The 24,765-nt window shown below is 49.4% G+C and overlaps 2 protein-coding genes across 2 annotated transcripts in view; one reads left to right on the forward strand and one right to left on the reverse strand.

The window, feature by feature from the left end:
* LOC310635918 (zinc-alpha-2-glycoprotein-like) overlaps window positions 1–24,765 on the reverse strand; it is a 203,616-nt gene that overhangs the window by 96,183 nt on the left and 82,668 nt on the right. The gene's annotated exons all lie outside the window — the stretch shown is intronic.
* LOC310633255 (major histocompatibility complex class I-related gene protein-like) overlaps window positions 10,357–24,765 on the forward strand; it is a gene marked incomplete at its 3' end in the record, with an annotated part of 31,337 nt that continues 16,928 nt past the window's right edge. The window contains exon 1 of the mRNA XM_083350941.1: window positions 10,357–10,457. Coding sequence (XP_083207067.1) covers window positions 10,388–10,457 — 70 coding nt within the window. The 5' untranslated portion in view covers window positions 10,357–10,387. The remainder of the gene's footprint in view (window positions 10,458–24,765) is intronic.

Raw genomic sequence — 24,765 nt, forward strand, 5'->3', positions numbered from 1 at the left:
GGTTCTGTTAACTAGGCCCAGTTTGGTGGGATCAAGGCACACAACAGCCAGCAACAACACAGTTCCTAGACAACAAACACAAACTCACTATTACTACTCACTTCTCCACAGCTACTCCCACCTGCCTTACTCCTTGTGAGGACTGCTAGAGAAAAACAGCCCCTTTCTAGGAGCTTCAGTCTGCTTTACTTCCACACACAAATACACACCTTCTTTCCTCACACCCTCAGTTGTTTCACAGCACAGCTATTGCAGGCAATTTTGCTGTATTGTCCCCAGGAAGACGCCTTAAAGAGACAGGACAAAAGTAGCACAGGTGGTGTCAACTTTCTGGGTAGATTGTTCCTTCACACATACAGCCTTAATGGAGGCTCTTTACTTTGCCGGAATTACTGGGTGTTTCCTATTTTCGGGTGGGCAAAGAAGCCCCTTTGCAAAGGGAAAAGCGTCTCTCGAATTCAGGGCTCAATTTCTTACCAGCTCCAGGCCAAAGTCAGGGTGTCTGATCTTGGAGGCAACAGCAGTACCTGAATAAAAAATCTCTTAACCAACGATGCAGAATTACAAAAGGGGCTGCCTGCACTCCCTAAAATGGCGGAAGGCTGCTACAGTCTACTTAAAATGGCGGTTGGCTGACTGCCAAAGGGATCCAACTCAATGTGGCAGATGGTTTTTCCTCCCCCATCTGAAGTTGGCAAACTGCCAGCCTCTCCATGCCTCCAGGAGTGTCCCAAAGTTGCAAGTGCGTTTGCAGCCTGTTGTCACAAGGTTCCTGAAATTAATAATTAATAATAATAATTTAATTTTTATACCGCCCTTCTCCCGAAGGACTCAGGGCGGTGTACAGGGCAATACAATAAAATACAATATATAAAAATTAAAAGAAATATTAAATACAGTAGCCCAATTAAATAAATTAATACAAAATGTTAAAATACCCCTAAACCCATCAGACCAGGCCGGCTTGTTCAAATAAATATGTTTTTAGGTCACGTCGGAAGGAGCGAAGGTCGGGAGCCATCCGGAGCTCCACCGGTAAACGGTTCCAAAGGTCTGGCGCGCCCACAGAGAACGCCCTCCCCCTGGGGGCCGCCAGTCAACACTCTTTGACCGACGGCACCCTAAGGAGGCCCTCTCTGCGGGAGCGCACTGGACGAAGGGAAGTTGATGCTGGCAGCAGATGCTCCCGTAAGTAACCCGTTGTGCAGCTTCTGCAGCTTGTTGGCTTGAGGAAGGAGAAAGCCATCCAACATGTTGAGTCCTGTCCTGTTCCCATTCTCTATTTACATTGCCTCCAAAGTGAAAATTCAGAAACAAGAGAAATGTAATATTAAAATCAACTACACTCCTTATCTTTGGAAAGTGGAAGGAAGGTGGCAGCAGATAAATATAGGGCTGTAGACAATATCCTTCTTGGCTATCAAAGCAATGCTAATACTTTGTTAATTACCTCCCAATTAATAAAATTGTGTGTTTGTTTCAACACAGTTGAGTAAAAATAACACTACCACCTCAACTTTTTACTTTTGCAAACTTGATATGCATGGCTATTTTTATAAGAAATCAAAAAAACCCAAAGAGAAAGTTTCATTTTTTTTCTGTCTCAACCACAAAATCCAGTAGCGGTTTCCAACTAGAAACGAAGTTGGATGTATTTTTTTTTATTATTAAAGCACTTAATCTGGCCATTCTCACTGCTGTCAACATGGATAACAACAAAGTTCCTTTTTTTCAAGTTCTTTGTCCATTTAGCCTAAAAGAAATATCTTGGGTTTAATTTTTATATTCTTTTTGAGACTCTTCTGTATTAAAACATGAATCTTATTTTAATATTTTAAAAATGTACATGTTTTTAACAAATCATTTTAATATAAAAACCTAGAAGAAAGGATCTGAATACTTTAAGCAATGCAGCCCCGTTGCTAGTTCGGCCGTTCCTTGAGATCCCCAAGCCTATTCCCACAACCGTATTTTAAGAGACTTCTGGAAGGAGATCAAGGACGGTGATCTCAGCGGAAAAGTCCAATCTCCTGGATCTGCAGGTAGTCTTCGATTAACAACAGTTCACTTAGTGACTATTGGAAGTTACAATGGGACGGGAAAAATGACTTATGACCATTTTTCACACCTATGACCATTGCAACATCCCAACGGTGACGTGATTTATATTCAGATGCTTGACAACTGACTCCCATTTGTGACAGTTGCAGTGTCCCTGAGTCACATGATCTCCTTTTGCAACCTTCTGACAAGCAAAGCCCATAAGGAAAGCACATTCACTTAACCGTGTTAAAAAAGTTAACCACTGCAGTGATTCACTTAACCAATATGGCAAGAAAATATGTCATGAAATAGGGCAAAACTCACTTCACAAATTCCTCACTTAGCAACCTACAGTAAATGTTGGGCTCAATTGTTGCAAGTTGAGCACTAACTGTCTATGTGACTCCTTAACAGCCAAAACCCACAACATACTTCTTCTGCTCTTGCTGACTGGGTGGAGGGATGTAATCGGAAGAGGGGGTCTCATTCCACGAAGGGCTTCAAAAGTAAAAAACGGCACCTTGAATTGGACTCCGAAGCAAACTGGCAACCATTTCAGCCTGGAGAGCAGAGTTGTCATGTCTGCCCTTCTTCTGGTACATAAAACTGCCCTCATCCCCACATTTTGTACCAGCTGAAACCTTCCAGATGCTCTTCAAGGGCAGCCCCATGTAGAGTGCATTAGAGTAGTGCACCCAGGATGGCTGTATACATTTGGCTATAAACTCCGTGCATCCCTAAAGAAGCAGTCTGGACAGGCTGTAAGGTGTCTAGGTAGATCAGGGGCCTCCCCAGATGAGGCCTGTGGAGGGCTGTGCCCAGAGAAAGAGGCCCCATAATGCTTGGGCAAAGCAACCGCCTCTCCTTCCTCCGATTCCCAAAGGCTGTCCTGAGCTGCTTCGGCATGTCTCGCATTTGGCTCCTTTTCAAAATCCTGGCTCAGGAAGCAGCCCAGCCTCTCATGAAATGAAATGAACCTTTATTGTCAAAGTACAACTATGTGTACATTGAGATTAACTGAGCCTCCCTTTGTGCTCCCTCCCCCCAACACACAGTGACAACAAACCCTCCATCTTACTACACCATGTGAACCAACTACACCACACACTGGCCTCCCAAGTCAATTCTGCATAAAATTCACAAAAGTTATTTCTCATTCAAAAGCCTAACAGCCCACGGATAGAAGCTGTTTTTCAGCCTGTTGGTATGGCTGGCTATACTCCTATATCTCCTACCTGATGGTAGGAGAGTAAAGAGATACCGTCCAGGGTGTGAGTCATCCCTGAGAATTTTCCTCACTCTCCCAAGGCAACGAGCCCTGGCAATGTCATCCAGTGGTGTCAGGGGACAGCCCACAATGTCTTGTGCTGTACTCACCACCCTCTGTAATACCTTCCTATCCACGGCTGTCAGACCAGCATACCAAACCACAATACCATACGAGAGGACGCTCTCTATAGTAGACCGGTAAAAGAGGGTCATTAGCCGGTGCAAAGCTTCAGGGGGGTGGACAAAGCAGACCCGACCCTCACTGTTTGTAACCAGTCCCTGAGAAAGTCTTGAATCCAATCGCAGATGGTGGGGGAGAATTTCAAGTCAGTCAGCTTCTCGATGAGAATGCTCAGCAAAATGGTGTTAAAAGCCGAGCTATAGTCAACAAAAAGCATCCTGACATAACTTCCAGGTTTCTCAAGATGACTTGCTAGAGTGTAAAGCAGTAGCTATTGCATCGTCTGTCAACCTATTTCCCCTATAGGCAAATCAAAATCCAGTGGGAGGCATGTCCTGAGATGTTAGAAAACCAAACCAAACCCAAGGGGGAGGGCATTCTCTGTGGGTGCGCCTGACCTTTGGAACCATTTACCGGATGGCTCCCGACCTTCGCTCCTTCCGACGTGATCTAAAAACCTATTTGTTTGAACAAGCCGGCCTGGTCTGATGGGTTTGGGTTTTAATTATTGTTTTAATATAATTTATTTTTACATTTGGGCACTAAGGCTTAATTTGTTTTTAATTTTGTATTTTGGTTATTTTGGTATTTATGGCCCTGTTCACCACCCTGAGTCCTTCGGGAGAAGGGCGGTATACAAATTAAATTAAATAAAAATAAAATAAAAAATAAATCTTTCGAAGCATTTCATGACTACAGACGTTAATGCAATAGGTCTGTAGTCGTTCAGGCACTCAACTGCGGTTTTCTTGGGGACCGGGACAATGGTAGCTGCTTTCAAGCACGATGGTACACATGCTGTTTGCAAGGAGATGTTAAAAATCCGTCAGGACCCCTGCTAATTGGTCGGCACAATTCCTAACCACTATCCCCAGCACCCCATCTGGGCCTGCGGCTTTGCTGGGATTCACAACCTTCAATACAGCTCTCACTTGGTGTTCACACAGGGTGAGTGGCTGAGAATCAGAAGGCCGGCCAGCAGAGGCTACGGGGTTTGGTCTTTTTACCTCATAGCGAGCGAAGAAGATATTGCCCCCCGTAGATAGGGCTCGCAACTTGGGGGTCCTTCTAGATTCATGGCTCTCCTTAGAAGATCATATAGGAGCTGTGACTAGGGGGGGCTTCGCCCAGGTTCGCCTGGTGCGCCAGTTGCGGCCCTATCTAGACCGGGATGCCTTGCGTACAGTCACTCATGCGCTCGTGACCTCTCGTTTGGACTACTGCAACGCTCTCTACATGGGGCTGCCCTTGAGGACCACCCGGAGGCTTCAACTGGTGCAGAATGCAGCCGCGCGAGTTGTGTTGGGGGTCTCCCGATACTCCCATGTTACACCTCTGCTCCGCGAGTTGCATTGGCTGCCGGTTGCCCTCCGGGTGAGATTCAAGGTGCTGGTTATGACCTACAAAGCCCTACATGGCATGGGTCCGGATTACCTACGGCAGCACCTGCTGCCGGCATCAACTTCCCTCCGTCCAGTGCGCTCCCACAGAGAGGGCCTCCTCAGGGTGCCTCCGATCAAAGAATGTCAATTGGTGGCCCCCAGGGGGAGGGTGTTCTCTGTGGGTGCGCCAGATCTGTGGAACCGCCTTCCGGTTGAGCTCCGGATGGCCCCCGACCTGTGCTCCTTCCGGCGTGATTTAAAAACTTATCTATTTGAACAATCTGGCCTGGTCTGATGGGTTTGGGGTTGGATTTAAATAAGTTCTTTTTTTATTGAAAAGTTTTAAAATACATTTTATCTTTAACAATCCCCCCCTCCCCCTCCCCTACCTATCGCTCCCTACCCCTCCCCCCCCTCCCCCCCCCCCCCGACTTCCCAGAGCTAAGTACAGGGTATAAAAACAAAAAACAATCATAAGCATCCATATGCTACCAACAATAAATTCTTAAATCTATCACTCTCTAGCTCATATAAGATAACTACAAGCAATACTAATATTTCATATAGAAAAAAAGAAAATAGAAAGGAAGACTTATTCAAATGCTAAATGAAACTTTTTAGTCCCATATTTGTTCTGGATATATTCAATCCACTTTTTCCACTCCATAATATAACGTTCTTGCGAATGATCTTTCAAATAAGCCGAGATCTTTGCCATTTCTGCCAGGTCAGAAACCTTTAAAGTCCATTCTTCTATAGTCGGCAGTTCCTCCTTCTTCCAATATTGACCTATTAAAAGTCTTGCTGCTGTAATTAAATTCAACATCAACTTAGTGTCCACAACAGTAGCATCTGTAATTATACCCAACAAAAAGAATTGCGGACAAAACTTTATCCTTTGCTTAAAGATCTTCTGCATATTCCACCAAATTTTTATCCAAAAAGCCTTGACCTTTTTACAGGTCCACCATATGTGAAAATATGTTGCATCTTCGCCACCACACCTCCAGCATTTTGGCTGATAATTCGGATACATACTTGCAAGCTTTTTAGGATCTAAATGCCATCTATAAAACATTTTATAAAAGTTCTCTCTTAGATTTTGAGCTTGTGTAAATTTTACGTTCCTCACCCAGATCTTTTCCCACGTGTCCATTGTAATAACTTCTTGGATATTCTGGGCCCCTTTTATCATACAATCTTTAACAAGTTCTGTTTCTGAGTCGATTTCTATCAATGCAAGATATATCTGTTTAATATGTGCTGGACCCTGATTTCTAATTTGCTTTATCAAATTTTCATCAGTCATTGCAAAACCAGTTTTCTGATCTTCTTTCCACCTGGCCCGTAACTGAGTATATTGAAACCAGGTTTGAACAATCTTCTCATCTCGCAAGAGGTTATACGATTTTAAACACCATACACTTCTTTCCAAGCTTAAGATCTCCTTATACGTAGTCACGTCATGTTTGAAGCCAACATTTATGTTTTCTATTGCGTGTTTTGGAATTGCCCACAATGGCATCTTACAGTCTAACTTATGTCTATACTTCTTCCAAACTCTCAACAATGCCTGTCTTAAAATATGCACTTTAAACACATTATCTACCTTCTTATCATACAACAAATATGCATGCCAGCCAAATAACAAGTCATGGCCCTCAAGATTTAATAATCTCTCTTGTGTCAAATTAATCCAATCACTTATTCCTGCTAACGCAGCAGCTTCATAATATAATTTAAGATTGGGCATTTTGAGACCACCTCTTTCACGAGTATCCTGCATAATCTTAAGTTTAACTCGTGGCCTTTTCCCTGACCAAACAAATTTATTGATACCCCGTTGCCATTCTTCCAAATTAGAATCTTTCTTAAGAACCGGTATCATTTGAAATAAGAATAAAAATTTAGGCAGGACATTCATTTTCACTGCTGCGATTCTTCCCAGCAAAGACAATTGCAATTTTTCCCAACTCTCCATTTCTTTTTGAATTTTTCCCCATAATTTTTCATAGTTATTTTTATATAACTTTGTATTAGAGGGTGACAAAAACACCCCCAAATATTTGACCCTTTTAGCAATCTCAAATCCAGTTAATCCTTCTAAAAGAGCCTTTTGCGATACTGTCATATTTTTGGCCAGAATTTTAGTTTTTTGTGCATTAACTTTAAATCCAGAAACCCTCCCATATTGCATTATTATCTCCATCAGGTCCACAACAGAGTTCTCCGGCTGGGTCACCGTAACAACCAGATCATCTGCGAACGCTCTCAATCTATAATCCTGATCTCTAATTTGTATACCCTTAATTCTTTCCGAATTCCGTATTTTTACCAGTAATATCTCCAATGTTAACACAAATAGTAAAGGCGATAACGGACACCCTTGCCTTGTGCCCTTCTCAATATTACATGCTTCAGTCAAACTATTGTTAATTATTATTCGGGCAGTTTGTTTTTGATATAATTTAAATAAGTTCTTAACACATTTTTAGTATTGTATTCTTGGGCATAATTATTTAATTCTTTTTAATCTCTTTTTTAACTTTTGTATTTACATTTTGATATTTATTGCCCTGTACACCGCCCTGAGTCCTTCGGGAGAAGGGCGGTATAAAAATTTAATAAATAAATAAATAAAATATTCAACTCCTCAGCCAACGAGGCATTGGTGTTAACCATGCTCCTCGTACTGCCCTTGTAGTTGGTTAAGTTCTTCAGTCCCTGCCATACTTGCCTCGGATCGTTGTCTGCTAAGTGGTTCTCCACCTTGTGTTTATATTGTTGTTTCACCATCCTAATGCCTCTTCTGAGATTTGCCCTGGCCTCTCTGTATCTGTCCCTGTCCCCTGCCTTAAAGGCAGAATCCCGGGCTCTCAGGAGTGTTCGTATCTCTGCAGTCATCCAGGGTTTACAGTTCCCGTAAACTCTAATGCACTTTTCTGTTGTTACACTATCAGTGCATGTTCTAATATAAGAGAGTACGGCATCTGTATATGCATTTAGATCTTGTTCTTCGAATACACTCCAGTCAGTGGTTTCAAAGCAGTCCTGCAACTGGCTGAGAGCACCCACTGGCCAGGTTTTGACCCTTTTTGTGACTGCCTGAGTTCTTTTCCTGAGAGGGACATACTTTGGGCACAACAGGAGTGAAAGATGGTCAGATGTACCCAGGTGGGGGAGAGGGAAAGCTCTGTATGCCTGTTTCAGTTTGGAATACACGTGGTCTAAAGTGTTCTTCCCTCTGGTGGAAACTTGCACATACTGTACAAACATGGGGAGAACTGTCTTCAGACAAGCTTGATTGAAGTTCCCAGCCATGACAAGAGTGAGTTTGGGTGAGTTTGCTGCTGCCTGGTGATGACATCATACAGCTTGGAAAGTGCCATGCTGACATTGGCATCAGGTGGAACATAAACAGCTGTAATAATTACCACAGTAATTTCTCTAGGCAGATAGAAAGGCCTACATATAACAGTCATCAGTTCCACATCTGGGGAATTGTGGGATTCTCCAGACCCACAAAGGATCAATTCACACAGTGGATGTAACTGTGTCAGTCATGAACCCGGGAGGTGCCTTTCCGTAACCTTCTCACATTGGGTTACCTGCAACCTGGGTGAATTTTTCCTTCTGGGTGTATTTGTGTGTAAATTTTATTTGCACAAGACGTTGCCTCGTAAAGGGGGGCTTAAACAGTCTGGGAGGTAATTTAATCAGTTCTAACTGTTCCTGGTTAGTTCAACACAGTTCGATTAACTTCTGGCCAGTTTGGCGCTTAAACAGGATTTGAGACTTTTCTTCTGATGGGATTCCTTTTGCTTCCCCCCTTTGCTAATTGAGAGGAGACACTGCAAAGCTGCAAACCAGCAGGGGGTGCCAATCTCCAGCTCTTCCATGTTTCCCGAAATTCTTAGGGCCCACCTTGCTGAAATTCGCCAGATCTGAAAGATTTTCAAAGATTTATATTCTTTTCTGTTCTATATTTTATATCCCCAAGCAATCAAGCTATCCCCTCCTCTTCCCCACAAACGGGGCCTTATTTCCACTTTGTACATGCTCAGAGGAAAGGTGACTGCAGAAGAAAGCGGATGATTCAAGCCTTGAAAAGACCGCTGAATGTTTCTCATACTTTGTTCATCACAGGAAATGTGAAATCAACTGAATTTGTTCAATCCTAATAAGAAACCAGGATTTATTCTTTTAGTCCAAGGATTCCCCAGAAGAAGCACCAAGGGAGAGAGCAGCCATCTTAGTTTATGTTTCTCATACTTTGTTCATCACAGGAAATGGGAAATCAACTGAATTTGTCCAATCCTAATAAGAAACCAGGATTTATACTTTTAGTCCAAGGATCCCCCAGAAGAAGCGCCAAGGGAGAGAGCAGCCATCTTAGTTTATTGTGGGGAAATCCAAAGACTTTGAAACTTCCTAAAGATTTGTGGCTTCCCCAGAGAAGAAAATTCCTCTGACATTTTCCCCTAGAAAGACAGATCTTTCCCTTGAAGATGCCACGAGATCCTTTGAGCGTTTTTCTCCAGAGCGAAGATCATTTGGGATGTCATGAGCTAAACAGAGAATCACAGGACTAGAAAGGGCCTCAGAGGTCTTCTAGTCCAACCCTCAGATCCAGGCAGGAAATTTAACACCATTCCAGTCTAACGGTTCTCCAGTCTATTCTTGAAACCTTCCAGCGATGGAGCCCTCACAATTCCAGGATGAAAATTATTCCACTGATTAATTGTTCTCACTGTCAGAAAAATTCTCCTTCTAGGTTGGGTCCCTCTGTAACAAGCCTCCACCCCTTATTTCCTCTCCTGCCCTCTGGGGCTTTGGAGAAGAAGTCAATCCCATTTTCTCTCTGACAGCCCCTCAAGTAAAGACAGACTGTTATTATGGCACACACGGAGACACAGACACAGACACAGACACAGACCAAATTCTTCTGAGTGATAGGCTGGGCATACCTCGCTGTCTCAATGGTTCTTCATACCTTTCAACCTTCCTTTATCACCTTTGTTGCTCCTCTCTTGACTCTTTCTGGGCTCCCAGCATCTTTTTTGACTCGTGGGGACCAGAAGTGGACCCGGCATTCCAAGGGTGGGCCTCGCTAGTGCAGGAGAAACCGACATGATCATTTGATGCAGCCCAAGACTGCCCTGGCTTCTTTGGCAGCTCCACTTGATCCCCTTCCCCCACTTCCAGGGGCTCTGCGGGGTCTCCCCTCCCCCTCGCCTGCGCCCCTCCACTCAGGCCCAGATAACCCCCTGCTTTTCCCAGCCCCCCATTTCTGCCCCTCCCCCCAAGAGGCGGAATGCTTGGAAGGGGATTTCCTGATGGAACTTTGCTTTCCTTTCCCCACCTGTCCAGCCGGGCATACCTTTTTTCTAATGGTTGGGATTGACCAATCACCAGCTTTTGCTCTGGATTGTTGCGTTATTGATTTCTCGGAGAGCGTTTCTCTCGCTGCGACTCCTGGAGGGCGGATCGCAGATTGAGGATCGCGGCCAGGATGGCGCTGCGCTCTGCGCCCCTCTTGCTCCTGGTGTTGGTGTCGGTCGCTCTGCGGGAGAGCTGCCTCGGTGAGTCCCTTTGGGGGCGTCGGAGGCTCCGGCCCCTTTATCCTCCTGGTGGGGATCCATCCAGGGAATCTCTCTCTGTCTCTCGCCTCTCCCCAACGATTATTCCCAGGAAGAGAATCCCGATTCGGTCCTCTCTCTAGTCCGCTCCCCCTCTGGCCCCTCTCCGAAGGGACCCCAAAGCATGGATGGGACTTTCCTGCCTCCCCCCCCCAGGAGAGCCCCTCTGGGAAGAGGACAAGGGACGCCCCTCCAGAGGTCAGTCAAGTCTACCTGGGCGCCCCCGACCGCAGTTCTTTCCCACCCCCAAAGTGGAGGTTGTGGGAAAGCGGCGTTTGCAGGGACCGGGTCAGTTCAAGAACTTCCTGGCTGCCTTCGCACAACGCCTCCGCCTGGGTCGCCTCTTTCCTGCCTTTGGCGGGGCTCGGTGGCTCTTTGTGGCTTCTGGTGCTGGGAGGACCCGGCTCGTTTCTCGACTCGCTTCCGTGTATTGGCAGAGAAGGAGCCTGGAGCCCTGGAGCCCTCGGGTTAAGGCTGTCCTGGGAATGCAGCAGAAGGAGAGTCTGGAGAGATGCTCTCCTTGAATTGTCTTCCCGAGGATCCCCCCTAGATTGATTGTCACTGTTATGTCGTGAGTTCAGAAGAGCAGGAAAGACGCCAGGCAGTTGAGTACAGAAGAATCATTGCTTTATTGTAAGGCTGGAACTGTACTGGGAACTTGGGGTATCGAGCCACAATGTACATAGTCCTACAAGCTGGTAACAACCAATCAGATCGAACCCATATTACCGCCAAAGTTAACTGCTGACAGGACTGGAGACATCCTGTCTCGGTTGCTGGAGAACCGTTAGTACATAAGCTCGGTACATAACAGTCACTTTCCCCTGGATCCCTACTCCCCACCCCACCCTAAACCCCAAAATCCCCAGAGCTTCTTTCTAGGATAGGCGGGAATTTTTCCACCCCAAATCCTCCTCCTTCCATTTCAGGAGCCCCCAGCTCGGGAGAGTTTGCAGAATCAAAAAGATTTAAAGTTTACTCTTATTCCTTAGTAACCGGATAGGAGGTCTTGGGGTGTCCCTCGTTGTTCCTCAGAGAAACTCTCAAGGCAGCAGCTTTTCCAAAGGCATTTCCAAAACTCTCGGGATCTGAAGAATTATATAGTCTGGGCTGGAGGCAGAAGGAGAGAAGCCCCCCTGGATGGACGGAGAGCCTGAACTGAAGGGCTTGCTTGGACACAGACAGGCCCAAACTGACCAGCCCTTCCTGACCTGAGGAGGATTCGTGATTGTGGGGATGCCCAACCTGCGTTACATTCACACATTTCTCTTGTCAGGCAGATTCAGACTCCCTCACTACTCAGCCCCAGGAGGGGAAGAAGCGGATTGTGGATCAGGGAAGGTCCGATCCCCCCTCCTTCTGTCGGAGAAAAGCTCTGATCTGTTTGAAATCTCCCCAGAGCAGGAAGTGGATCTGGGGATCCCTCTCCCCAAAAGCTCTGAGAAGCCGCTGGGATTGTGGGGAGGAGGAGGCAGAAGGAGGCCGAGGCCTTTGCCTTGGGAGACTGGGAAGGACTGGGAGACCATACTGGAGGGACTGGGCAGTGGGACTACAGGTAGTCCTCGACTTACAACAGTTCATTTAGTGACTGTTCAAAGTTACAACGTCATTGAAAAAAGTGACTTATCACCATTTTAAGCCCTTATGACCATTTTCACGTGACCAGGATTTGGATGCTTGGTGTTCTGGGACAGGCACGTTGTATTGCAAATTTAATTCCTTGTTGAGACACTTATTGGTCTGTTTAAGCGAATTTAGTCACATTTAACGGCCCTTTCCAGACAGTGAACTCATAAAGCACCTGGTTCATCTGAAATACCTTTATTTGCATGTAGAAGGTGGTTACAGCAGAGAAGATGTGGTCAGTTGAATCTGGCCGGAGCTTTAAGGTCAAAAGACAGTAACAGGATTACTGTCCGCATGGCTTGTGTTCAGATGTTACAATGGAGGATGGAACACAAGGGAGCAAGGAGAAGGAGGAAGTCCAACCCAGAAGGGGTGGATCCTAGTACAGCATCATGAGCAGGATAGGAAATACATCACAAAGGGGGAAGGTACTGGCAGACCCAATTAGCATATTGGTAATTTCCCAAGAACAGCCACGTGGTGGCAGCACACTTGGCCACTCACTGGTTCTTATTTATGACGGTTGCACTGGTCCAGTTTCGCAACCTTCGGATAAGCAAAGTCAAGGAGAAGCCAGATTCACTTAACAACAGGGTTATTAATTTAACAACTACAACAATTCACTTAACAACTGTGGCAAAAAAATCGTAAAATGGAGCAAAGCTCACTTTAAAAAATGTCTCTTAGCAGCAAAAAATGTGGCCTCAATTATGTTCGTAAGTGGAGGACTGCCTGCATTTATTTCTCTGGGGGGCTTTGGAGGTCCTGCCCTTTTCCGTGCAGACCCGGGTTCTGCCCAAATAAGTCCCGTGAAGGATCTGGAAAATGATCTTTAAACTCTTTGGTGCCCTGGAAGAATTTCTGACCTGAAGAGCTTTCAGAATGGAGACCAAGAAGGGGCCTTGCAGATTTTCCAGCTTAATCGATTTCCCAGGAGCATTTTATTCATTTTATTTTCTTTTAATTCTTTTAATCCACTTACAAGCTGTTGTTTTTCTGTTCATTGGGCAGCCTCCGAGTCTCTTCCGTGTTTGTATTTTAACAATGTAAACTAAACAGTGACTTAATATGATTTTCTTTTGTCATTGTTAGTCAAGTTTAGCATAGTTTTATGTCTTGTGAATTTAGTTTGTCTTCCAATCCAAGGAACGGCTGAAAAAACTCTGATGCTGCTCGGTTTGGAGTTTGCATGATAGAAACTGAAATAATGTTGTATGTTTATCTTGGATTCCCCAGAGGGGTGACAGGACCCTCCATACAGAGGCTGAGTTTGGGGAGAGTGTAAAGTCGTGTGCTTCACAGAGAGGTGGACACAGAGCTGGGTAACGATGAGTTTATTCAGAACAGAACGAACTGGGGAAACAGGGGAAACCTGGCGTCTATTTGTACCTGCCCAGGTGGATGGCATCCAATCAGTTCAAACCTGGGCTTCCCGCCACTGTAGGTGACCAATGGGTTTAAATCCTGGCTTCCCGCCAGGCTGACCATGCCTAGGGCTGTCAACAGCTTAACTCATTAGGCTTATCCCGCGTGAGCGGTTATCGCCTGGAGCTGTCCAACCCCCCTGCAGGCACGTTGTATTGCAAATTTAATTCCTTGTTGAGACACTTATTGGTCTGTTTAAGCGAATTTAGTCACATTTAACGGCCCTTTCCAGACAGTGAACTCATAAAGCACCTGGTTCATCTGAAATACCTTTATTTGCATGTAGAAGGTGGTTACAGCAGAGAAGGTGTGGTCAGTTGAATCTGGCCGGAGCTTTAAGGTCAAAAGACAGTAACAGGATTACTGTCCGCATGGCTTGTGTTCAGATGTTACAATGGAGGATGGAACACAAGGGAGCAAGGAGAAGGAGGAAGTCCAACCCAGAAGGGGTGGATCCTAGTACAGCATCATGAGCAGGATAGGAAATACATCACAAAGGGGGAAGGTACTGGCAGACCCAATTAGCATATTGGTAATTTCCCAAGAACAGCCACGTGGTGGCAGCACACTTGGCCACTCACTGGTTCTTATTTATGACGGTTGCACTGGTCCAGTTTCGCAACCTTCGGATAAGCAAAGTCAAAGGAGAAGCCAGATTCACTTAACAACAGGGTTATTAATTTAACAACTACAACAATTCACTTAACAACTGTGGCAAAAAAATCGTAAAATGGAGCAAAGCTCACTTTAAAAAATGTCTCTTAGCAGCAAAAAATGTGGCCTCAATTATGTTAGTAAGTGGAGGACTGCCTGCATTTATTTCTCTGGGGGGCTTTGGAGGTCCTGCCCTTTTCCGTGCAGACCCGGGTTCTGCCCAAATAAGTCCCGTGAAGGATCCGGAAAATGATCTTTAAACTCTTTGGTGCCCTGGAAGAATTTCTGACCTGAAGAGCTTTCAGAATGGAGACCAAGAAGGGGCCTTGCAGATTTTCCAGCTTAATCTATTTCCCAGGAGCATTTTATTCATTTTATTTTCTTTTAATTCTTTTAATCCACTTACAAGCTGTTGTTTTTCTGTTCATTGGGCAGCCTCAGAGTCTCTTCCGTGTTTGTATTTCAACAATGTAAACTAAACAGTGACTTAATATGATTTTCTTTTGTCATTGTTAGTCAAGTTTAGCATAGTTTTATGTCTTGTGAATTTAGTTTGTCTTCCAATCCAAGGAACGGCTGAAAAAACTCTGATGCTGCTCGGTTTGGAGTTTGCATGATAGAAACTGAAATAATGTTGTATGTTTATCTTGGATTCCCCAGAGGGGTGACAGGACCCTCCATACAGAGGCTGAGTTTGGGGAGAGTGTAAAGTCGTGTGCTTCACAGAGAGGCGGACACAGAGCTGGGTAACGATGAGTTTATTCAGAACAGAACGAACTGGGGAAACAGGGGAAACCTGGCGTCTATTTGTACCTGCCCAGGTGGCTGGCATCCAATCAGTTCAAACCTGGGCTTCCCGCCAGTGCAGGTGACCAATGGGTTTAAATCCTGGCTTCCCGCCAGGCTGACCATGCCTAGGGCTGTCAACAGCTTAACTCATTAGGCTTATCCCGCGTGAGCGGTTATCGCCTGGAGCTGTCCAACCCCCCTGCTGATCTGCACCATCAGCCTCCTGCTGTGCTGTCCTTTGTGTATGCTGGGAGGCATACACTGCACCCCTTCCCCCATAGTGAGGAGGATCCTCTTTCGTTCCTTCTTAACTATATACAGCTTATTTACAATTTTTACATTTAACCCTCCAGATTCCTCCTCCCCCCAGGCTTAAGAGCGAACATAATCACTGAGGTAGCTGGGGGCTCTGTGTGTCCTGTTTGATCTTCTCAGGCTTGGCTCTGTAGTGGTTTCGGTTCTGCTTCCTGTTCCTTGGTCTGGTTGTGTTGGTCTGATTTGTGTGTGTGCATGTGTTCCTGTGTTGGCTCTTTGTGACCTGCTGCCCTCAGGCTCTTGCCTACTTTCCCTGTCAGCTCCCTGCCAGGCAGATGGATGCCCCAAAACCCTTCCTGCTGTTCTTCTGGGTGACTGTGACTGTGGCTGTGTGTGTGTTTGTGTTTGCTCTGCCTCCTCGCTGTTTCCATTGATTCTCCACCAGTCCTCTCAGGGGCTCTCTTCCTTAGTTGATCTAAGTGTCTCCTCCACAGGAGTCCCCCCTCCCCCCCTACTCTGTAGGAGAGGGGGCCTGTCTGTTCCACCACTTTACCTGGCACCCATGGATGGCCTGTGCTGTAATTTCTGGCCCAGATCTGCTCCCCTATGTTGAAATTGGTTTTGAGGGTTGTGGGTTCTGTGTCTGCTGATACCCTGTCTGGGTGGAGTCTGTCTAACGTAGTTATGAGGCGTCTGCCCCACCTGAGCTCCGCTGGGCTCTTTCCTGTGGCTGTGCAGGGTGTTGCGTGTTGATGGAGGAGGAATGTGGCCAGTCTCTGTTTCCAGTCCCCTTGTACTATTCGTTTGAGTGCATCCTTGGTAGTCCGCACGAACCTCTCTGCCAACCCGTTACTGGCAGGGTGAAAGGGCGCTGAAGTGGCATGCCTAATCCCCAAGGTCCTCAGGAACCCCTGGAAATCCGAGGAGGTAAATTGCGCTCCGTTATCAGATACTACTACATCTGGTAGCCCATGTGTGGCAAACACTCCCCTTAGTGCCTGTATTGTGCCCGCTGATGTCATGTTGGACACAGGTACCACCTCTAACCACTTGGAGTGACTATCCACGATGACTAAGAAGGTGTGTCCCTGAAATGGCCCCGCATAATCTATATGGAGTTTGTTCCCACTTGTGGACTGGAGTGTGTGCCTGCTCTGGGCGAGACCTTTGGCATGTGTAACATCCTGCTACCAACCCCTCTATTTCTTTATCCAACCCAGGCCACCACAGGTAACTCCTAGCCAGAGCCTTCATCCTTACCACTCCCGGGTGATCCTCGTGAAGGGACTGAAGGACTTTCTCCCTAGGTTTTGTGGGGATTATGACCCTACTTCCCCACAGCAGGCAGCCTTTATGCGTCGACAGCTCGTGCCTCCTCGTAAAAAATGCTGTGAACTCTGGTCCCGGTGACTTGTCTTGCCACCCGTTGCTAACCCAGGACTGAATTCTGCTAAGAATCTTATCCCTGGGGGTTTCAGCTGCTATGTCGCTAGCGTCTAATGGGCACTCAGCCAGCTCCTGTATTGCTAATATCTGATTAGCAGGAGCGGGGTCTGGTCCAGCCTCCCTTAGGGGGAGTCTGCTGAGTCCGTCGGCATGTCCCATTTCCTTCCCTGGTCTATGGATCAGCTTACAGGAGTATGCTGACAGAAAAATGGACCAACGGAGCATCCTTGGGGATAGGATCTGTGGCGTTTGCTTCTCCGTGGTGAATAGTCCCAGCAGGGGCTTGTGATCCGTGTAAATGAGGAACTCCCTCCCATACAGGTAGTCATGGAACTTTTTTACCCCCGCGACCACTGCCAGCGCCTCCTTATCTATCTGCGCGTAGTTTCTCTCTGCCGCTGACAGGGTCCGGGAATAGTATGCTATGGGAGCCTGCGTGCCATCCTCCCTTAGGTGGCTGAGGACCGCCCCTATCCCATAAGGGGATGCATCGCACGCTAGGCAGATGGGCTGGTCCTCCCTGAAGTGAGTGACCGTTGCGTCCCCGGCTAGCATGTTCTTAAGGGTCCTGAACGCGCTTGTGTGTGTGGCAGTCCAGTCCCAGGGTGTTTGTTTGTCCAGGAGCCTGTGCAAGGGCTCTGCGATGGTTGCCTTGTGCGGCAGGAATGTATGATAAAAATTTAAGAGACCAAGGAACGCTTGCAGTTCCGCTTTGTTTTTTGGAATTGGGGCTTCCTTGATAGCCCTCACCTTGGAGGCTGACGGGTGGATGCCCTGAGCATCTATCCTGAATCCCAGAAACTCCGTCTCCGTGACCCCAATTTTACACTTGTCCCTTTTCAGTCTTAGACCCACATCCCTAAAACGACCGAGTACCGCTCTTAGCCGTGATGCCAGGACGTCCTCCGAGCTGGCCGCTATGAGGACGTCGTCGAAATACGGGCAAACCCTGGGGATCCCCTTTAGCGTTTTTTCCATGACTTCCTGGAAAATCCCCGGAGCTACGCTCACTCCGAATTGTAGTCGGTTTACCCGGAACGCCCCTTTGTGGGTGATGATCGTCTGGGCCCTTGCTGCCTCGGGGTCTACCGGCAGCTGCTGATAAGCCTGGGCAAGATCTAATTTTGCGAATACCGCCCCGCCTTGCAGGGATGCCAGGATGCTGCTTACGGCGGGAACCGGGTAAGAATGCGCACTTAACGCCCGGTTGATTGTCCCTTTGTAATCTGCGCAGATTCTAATGTCCCCATTTGCCTTTAACGGGGTGACTATGGGGGTCTCCCAATCTGCCCCATCTACCGGTGTCAGCACCCCCTGTTCCACTAACTTATCCAGTTCCTGCTCAATTTTATGCTTGAGCGCAAAGGGAACTCTCCTCGCCTTCATCCTGACCGGCGGGACTAGGGGATTTAATTTAAAAGAAATCGGGGCCCCGGTGTACCTCCCCAACCATTCGTCGAAGACATCCGTGAACTCCCTGCAGATGCCCTCCAGAGAGGGGTGGCTCTGCGTTTGGTGTATCCCGGTGATCCCAATGCCCAACGCCCTGAACCACCCTAGCCCCGCAAGGCTGGTCCGTTGCCCTTCGACAACCAGCACGCTCAACTTCCCCTTAAACCCTTTGTAGTGGACCGTCACCACCGCCTCCCCCCTGACTTTAATCGGAGAGTTATGGAAGTCTGAGAGGGTCAGTTTGGATGGCCTCAGGGGAACCCGCTGGCCGCTCCGCTTGCAGATCTCGCTGAATGTCTGCGCGTAGATAATGGATACGGCTGACCCAGAGTCAAGTTCCATTACGCAGGGGACCCCTTGAATTTTGACCCTCAGTTTGATTTTTGGAATGAGGGGTGGGTGTCCCCCGGTTTCGCAAACAGCCGACTGTCCCGCCATGTGGCTAACCGTAATCCTCGGCGACCGCTCCCCTGTACCTGTGACCAGCTGGAAATCCGCCTCCACCTCGTGTAGACTGTCCCTCGGCCGGCTCCGACAGACTGCTGCGATGTGGCCGGTCTTCCCGCACGCTCTGCACTTCACCGATTTGAAATGGCAGGTAGACCGGGGGTGCTGTCCTCCGCAGCTGGCGCAACGGGTAGATCGGTTGGAGGTTCCTGACCCGCAGCCGATGCACGGGGTAGACCGGTGTTGTCCGAGTGAGCCGGGCTGGGTAGACCTGGGGCCCCTGCCGCACTGCTGGGTAGACCGGGAGCGATGGGCGCTGCAGCCGGAAAACTGGGTAGACCAGAGGCCGCTCGTTCCGCATCCACACTCCTGATACCGCTGCTCGGCTGCCGCTGGGTGTTGCTCCTTCACGCGGTCCCGGGAGTAGGTGGTCGATCGCTGTTGGCGGTGGATGGCGTCTACCTCGAAGTCTCCCCCTTCTGCGTCGCCGTGGCTGGACAGCTGATGGATGACCCCGTTCTCCCTTGCGTCAGACTCCTCCGCTACGTCCCAGGCTAAGAACTCCTCCTGGACGTCCCGAAGGGTCAGCTTCTGCTTGGCAAACATCTTCTGCCGCAGCTTCCGGTCCCTTAGCCCGCAGACGATCCAATCTCGCAGACGGACTTCGAGGTTGTCGAAGTTGCAGAGTCTCGCCGCTTGCCGCAGGGCAGCCATGTATTGCTTCGCGGTCTCGCCTGGACGCTGGTCCCATTTCTCGAAATGGTACCTCCAAACTATCTCTGATGTTTCGGGCTTAAAATGCTCCGTTAGTTTAGTTATCAGTTCGCTGTACCCGACGGCGTGAATGTCGTCGGGCGCGCAAAGACCAACCGCCAGCTGGTACGTCTCCATGCCACAGCTGCAGAGTAGCGCCGCTGCTCTCTGTCGGTCATCCTTGACCCCATTCACCCGTAGGTAGCACTTGAGCTGACCTACGAACGCCTCCCACTCCTCAGGGCGGTTGCTGTTGAAGATGGGGTATTGTCCCAGTTGTGCCATTACCTCAGTCGGGGTCATCCTGCGTCGGTTCCTGAGCTGCCGATGGGGGTTCATCCGCGGCTAGCGTTTTCCGGAGCAGGATCCCATCCTCATCGCCAGTGTAAAGTCGTGTGCTTCACAGAGAGGCGGACACAGAGCTGGGTAACGATGAGTTTATTCAGAACAGAACGAACTGGGGAAACAGGGGAAACCTGGCGTCTATTTGTACCTGCCCAGGTGGCTGGCATCCAATCAGTTCAAACCTGGGCTTCCCGCCAGTGCAGGTGACCAATGGGTTTAAATCCAGGCTTCCCGCCAGGCTGACCATGCCTAGGGCTGTCAACAGCTTAACTCATTAGGCTTATCCCGCGTGAGCGGTTATCGCCTGGAGCTGTCCAACCCCCCTGCTGATCTGCACCATCAGCCTCCTGCTGTGCTGTCCTTTGTGTATGCTGGGAGGCATACACTGCAGAGAGGACCCCAGCAGAGCCCCCCCACCCAACCCAATATGGCAGTTGGCAGCAGGAACTCCCAAGCAGACTCAGTGGGGACAGGGGGTGGGGCCAGGGTCGAGAGGCCCCGAGGGGTTTCTGCCAGGTGAGGGGAATTATTATTATTATTATTATTAATTTAATTTATATACCGCCCTTCTCTCAAGAGACTCAGGGCGGTTAACAGGGCAATACATAAAAACAGATACAAAAAAATTAAAATTATTAAAAACATGATTAAACAGTGCCCATAATAATACAAATTTAAAATTAAAGTCATAGTAACAATCCCACCCCGTCCCATCAGGCCAGGCCCGCTTCCTTAAAGAGATGGGTTTTAAGGTCGCGCCGGAAGGAGCGGAGATCGGGCGCCATCCGGAGCTCTACCGGAAGATGGTTCCATAAATCCGGTGCACCCACAGAGAACGCTCTCCCCCTGGGGGTCACCAGTCGGCATTCTTTGACTGGCGGCACCCTGAGGAGGCCCTCTCTGTGGGAGCGTACTGGGCGGAGGGAAGATGACGCCGGCTGCAGGTGCTCCCCAAGGTATTCTGGACCCATGCCATGGAGGGCTTTGTAGGTCATTACCAACACCTTGAACCTCACCCGGAAGACAACTGGTAACCAATGCAGCTCGCGGAGCAAAGGCGTAACACGGGAGTATCGGGATACCCCCGATACAACTCTCGCGGCTGCATTCTGTACCAGTTGGAGCCTCCGAGTGGTCTTCAAGGGTAGCCCCATGTAGAGAGCGTTGCAGTAATCAAGACGAGAGGTCACGAGCGCATGAGTGACCGTGCGCAAGGCATCCCGGTCTAGATAGGGCCGCAACTGGCGCACCAGGCGAACCTGGGCGAACGCCCCCATAGTTACAGCTACAATATGGTCTTCTAAAGAGAGCTGTGAATCTAGGAGGACTCCCAAGTTGCGAGCCCTATCTACAGGAGGTAATGACTCACCCCCCATAATGAGTGGTGGGATATCCTGAATATCCCGAGATGCCGGTACGCACAGCCACTCCGTCTTGTCAGGGTTGAGACGAAGCCTGTTCCTCCCCATCCAGACCCGGACCGCCTCCAGGCACCGGGACATCACGTCGAGGGCATCACTGGGGTGGTTTGGGGTCGAAATGAAAAGTTGGGTATCATCAGCATACTGATGGTACCCAACTCCAAAACCACGAATGATCTCACCCAGCGGTTTCATGTAGATGTTGAACAGAAGGGGCGAGAGGACCGACCCCTGAGGGACTCCACAAGCGAGAGGCCTCGCGGTCGACCTCTGCCCCCCAGTCAACACCGACTGCGAGCGTCCCAGGAGATAGGAGGAGAACCACTGAAGAACCGTGCCTCCCACTCCCAATCCCCTGAGGCGCCGCAGCAAGATACCATGGTCGATGGTATCGAAAGCCGCTGAGAGGTCTAATAGGACTAGAACAGAGGAGTATCCTCTGTCCCGAGCCCTCCAGAGATCATTCACCAGCACGACCAATGCCGTCTCCGTGCTGTACCCAGGCCTGAAGCCCAATTGGTACGGGTCTAGATAATCCGCTTCATCCAGGACCAGAGGGAGCTGGTGCGCCACCACACTCTCAACAACCTTCGCAAGGAAGCGAAGGTTGGAGACCGGACGAAAGTTATTCAAAACAGCCGGATCCAAGGCAGGCTTCTTGAGGAGAGGTCTCACCACCGCCTCTTTCAAGGCGGCGGGAAAACTACCCTCACTCAAAGAAGCAGCTATAACCGCCTGGAACCAGCCTCGTGTCCCCTCCCGGGCTGCATAAACCAGCCAGGAAGGGCACGGGTCCAATAAACATGTGGTGGAGCTCAGCCTCCCCATGATCCTGTCCACTTCCTCCGGAGTCACAGGATCGAACTCCTCCCAGGTGACATCGACAAGATCGCTCGTGTCCTGATCGTCCGATACTGCCCAGTCGGAGTCCAAACCGGTCCGAATCCGAGCGATTTTGTCCGACAGATGTTGACTAAATTCCTCGGCACGCCCCTGCAAGGGATCCCCACTAACCTCCTGGTTAAGGAGGGAGCGGGTCACCCTAAACAGGGCGGCCGGGCGATTATCTGCGGACGCGATGAGGGCAGCGAAGTAATTAGATCTCGCTACCCTCATCGCAGCGAGATAAGACCTAATATGGGTTCTTAGTCGCAATCGGTCGGATTCAGATCAGCTGGACCTCCAAACGCTCTCTAGGCCCCGTCTCCGACGCTTCATCTCCCGGAGCTCCGCGGAGAACCATGGAGCCCATTGGGATCTGCGCCGGGTCAGGGGCCGCAAGGGTACAACTCGGTCAAGTGCCTCCGTGGCCGTCCTTTCCCAGGCCTCCACTAAGGCATCCGCCGAGCTGTGAGCTGGGGAGGCAGGTGGGGCCCCCAGCGCTGCCTGAAACCTCTCAGGGTCCATTAAGCGCCTGGGGCGGAACCATCTAGTTGGCTCAACAACCCCACGGTGGGGAGTGGCAAAACGGAAGACCAGCCGCAGGAGATGATGATCGGTCCATGACAGGGGCATAACAATTGGGGAGCCCCCACCAAGATCATCTAACCACCGACCAGATAAGAAAACCAAGTCAAGGGTGTGGCCTCCCTCATGGGTCGGTCCATGAATTACCTGCGTCAGGTCCATGGCCGTCATGGAAGCCATGAACTCCCGAGCTAACTCAGATGCTCCTCCCAGGGATGGTAGATTGAAGTCTCCCAAAACCATAAGTTTAGGAAACTCAATCACCAGCCCTGAGAGGATATCGAGAAGCTCGGGCAGGGCTGCTGCTACGCGACTAGGCGAAAGGTACGCGAGAAGCAAGCCCAACTGCGCCCTAGGACCAAACCTCAATAAGAGAGATTCACAACCGACTATCTGAGGAACGGTGGCCTCCTGCGGGCATAAGGTCTCCCTCATAACCACAGCCACTCCCCCACCCCTACCCTGAGTCCGAGGCCGGTGTAGCACCCGGAAGCCTGGTGGGCAGAGATCCACCAGGGGGATACCACCCTCTGGGCCCAACCAGGTTTCCGTAATGCAAGCCAGGTCCGCTTGCTCACCCTCAACTAGATCCCGGACGAGGGGAGCCTTATTAGCAACGGACCTGGCATTTAGGTACACCAGTCGGAGCTCAGGTGGCTGCACATCCCCGCTCCCAGAGCCTTGGGTCGAAGGTAGAGGGTCGGAGCGCCTCACCGCTTGAAGATAGCGGAGAGGCCCTCCCGGAGGTCGATACGGCCCTCTGATCTTACACCTGCAGCCATTCCCTATCGTCGTGGGAATTGGCAATCCCACGACCCGCTCCAGAGCTCCAGAGATGACCGACCCCGGCTCCCTCTCAACGCGATCTCTCCTAGGCCTGGTCTGAACAGCAGTTGGTGGATTGCCCCCCCTCTCCAACCAACCACAACCCTCCCCCCTCCCTAACCCTACAAAAAATTTAGCTAAAAAAGTAATCAGGGGCCTCTTGTTAAATTTATATCTTAGGCCCCTGTTTCTGCCCGGCCATCTCTCAGGGTCCCAACAGTCAGACCCGTCATCAAGAGGTGAATTAAAAGATAAGGCGGGTCGCTCCCAGGATGGGGGGGCACCCCTGAGAGCGAGTAAAACCGTGCTGGAGTATCTCAAGACCATAGTAAATTTGGATAGTACAGCAAAACAGACCCAGATCGAATAAATAAAATGGGAGGATCTTAAAAATGGAAGGAGAGCATCCAGACTGCAAACCCAGCTCTTCTGCCACTAGAGCTGGGTAACCCCGGGACAATCCCCGTTCTCTCACAACGGTCAGAACCCGGGGAGCAGCCTGGAATATGCAGCCGGGGAAAGAGATACCGCCTAGAGCTCTCACCTCTAAGACGGAACAGATGGAAACTCCTAACTCTTAATCACTCTCTCACAGTGATTATACACCCGGCGCCTTCCACAGCCCAGGGGGAAGGGAGAAAGGGAGGACAATAGGGGGAAACCAGTCAGCGAGATGGATTAGGGTAAAAACCCATAAAGTCACAGAGTGGGGCTCAAGGATATGGTCCAGTGAACTATAATAGTCCATGCCTCCAGATGTCCAGGCATAAAAGTCCATACTCCACCCAGCCATAGTCACCGTACCAGGGCGGTCGCGGCACTCCAACTCCTTCACCGCCAGCCGTCTCAGACGGCAACTAGGGCCGTCTCCACCACTCCAGCTTAAAACGCTGACACTGCTCCAAGCCATAGTTCATAATAGTAGTTGTAACTCAACCAGCATCCGGCTCCTGAGCAACTGGAAAGTTCTCCTCGAAGTCGCCGGCTCCGTCAAGTTGTTCCGGGCTCCGACAAACAGCTGATCGGCACCGCAAAGCATAGTTAGCTGGTCGGCACCAAAAAACACAGCACAGGGCTCTGCCAGTTCTTCCGGGCCTACACGGCTCTCCCAAAATCCACCAAACAGCCGGGGCCCTCCAAAAAGCCGACAAATAGCTAAACGGCGCCGCGGAGCACAGTCAGCTGGTCGGCGCCGAAAAGTACAACACGGGGCTAGCCAGTTCCTCGGTCCTGCCCGGCTCTCCCAAACTTCCTCCGAGCAGCCGGGGCCCTCCGAAAAGCCGACAAGCAGCTGGTCGGCGCCGCAGAGCACAATCAGCTGGTCGGCACCGAAAAGCATAGTATGG

This window comes from Vipera ursinii (genome assembly GCF_947247035.1).
Source record: "Vipera ursinii genome assembly, chromosome: 2".
Taxonomy (NCBI): Eukaryota; Metazoa; Chordata; class Lepidosauria; order Squamata; family Viperidae; genus Vipera; species Vipera ursinii.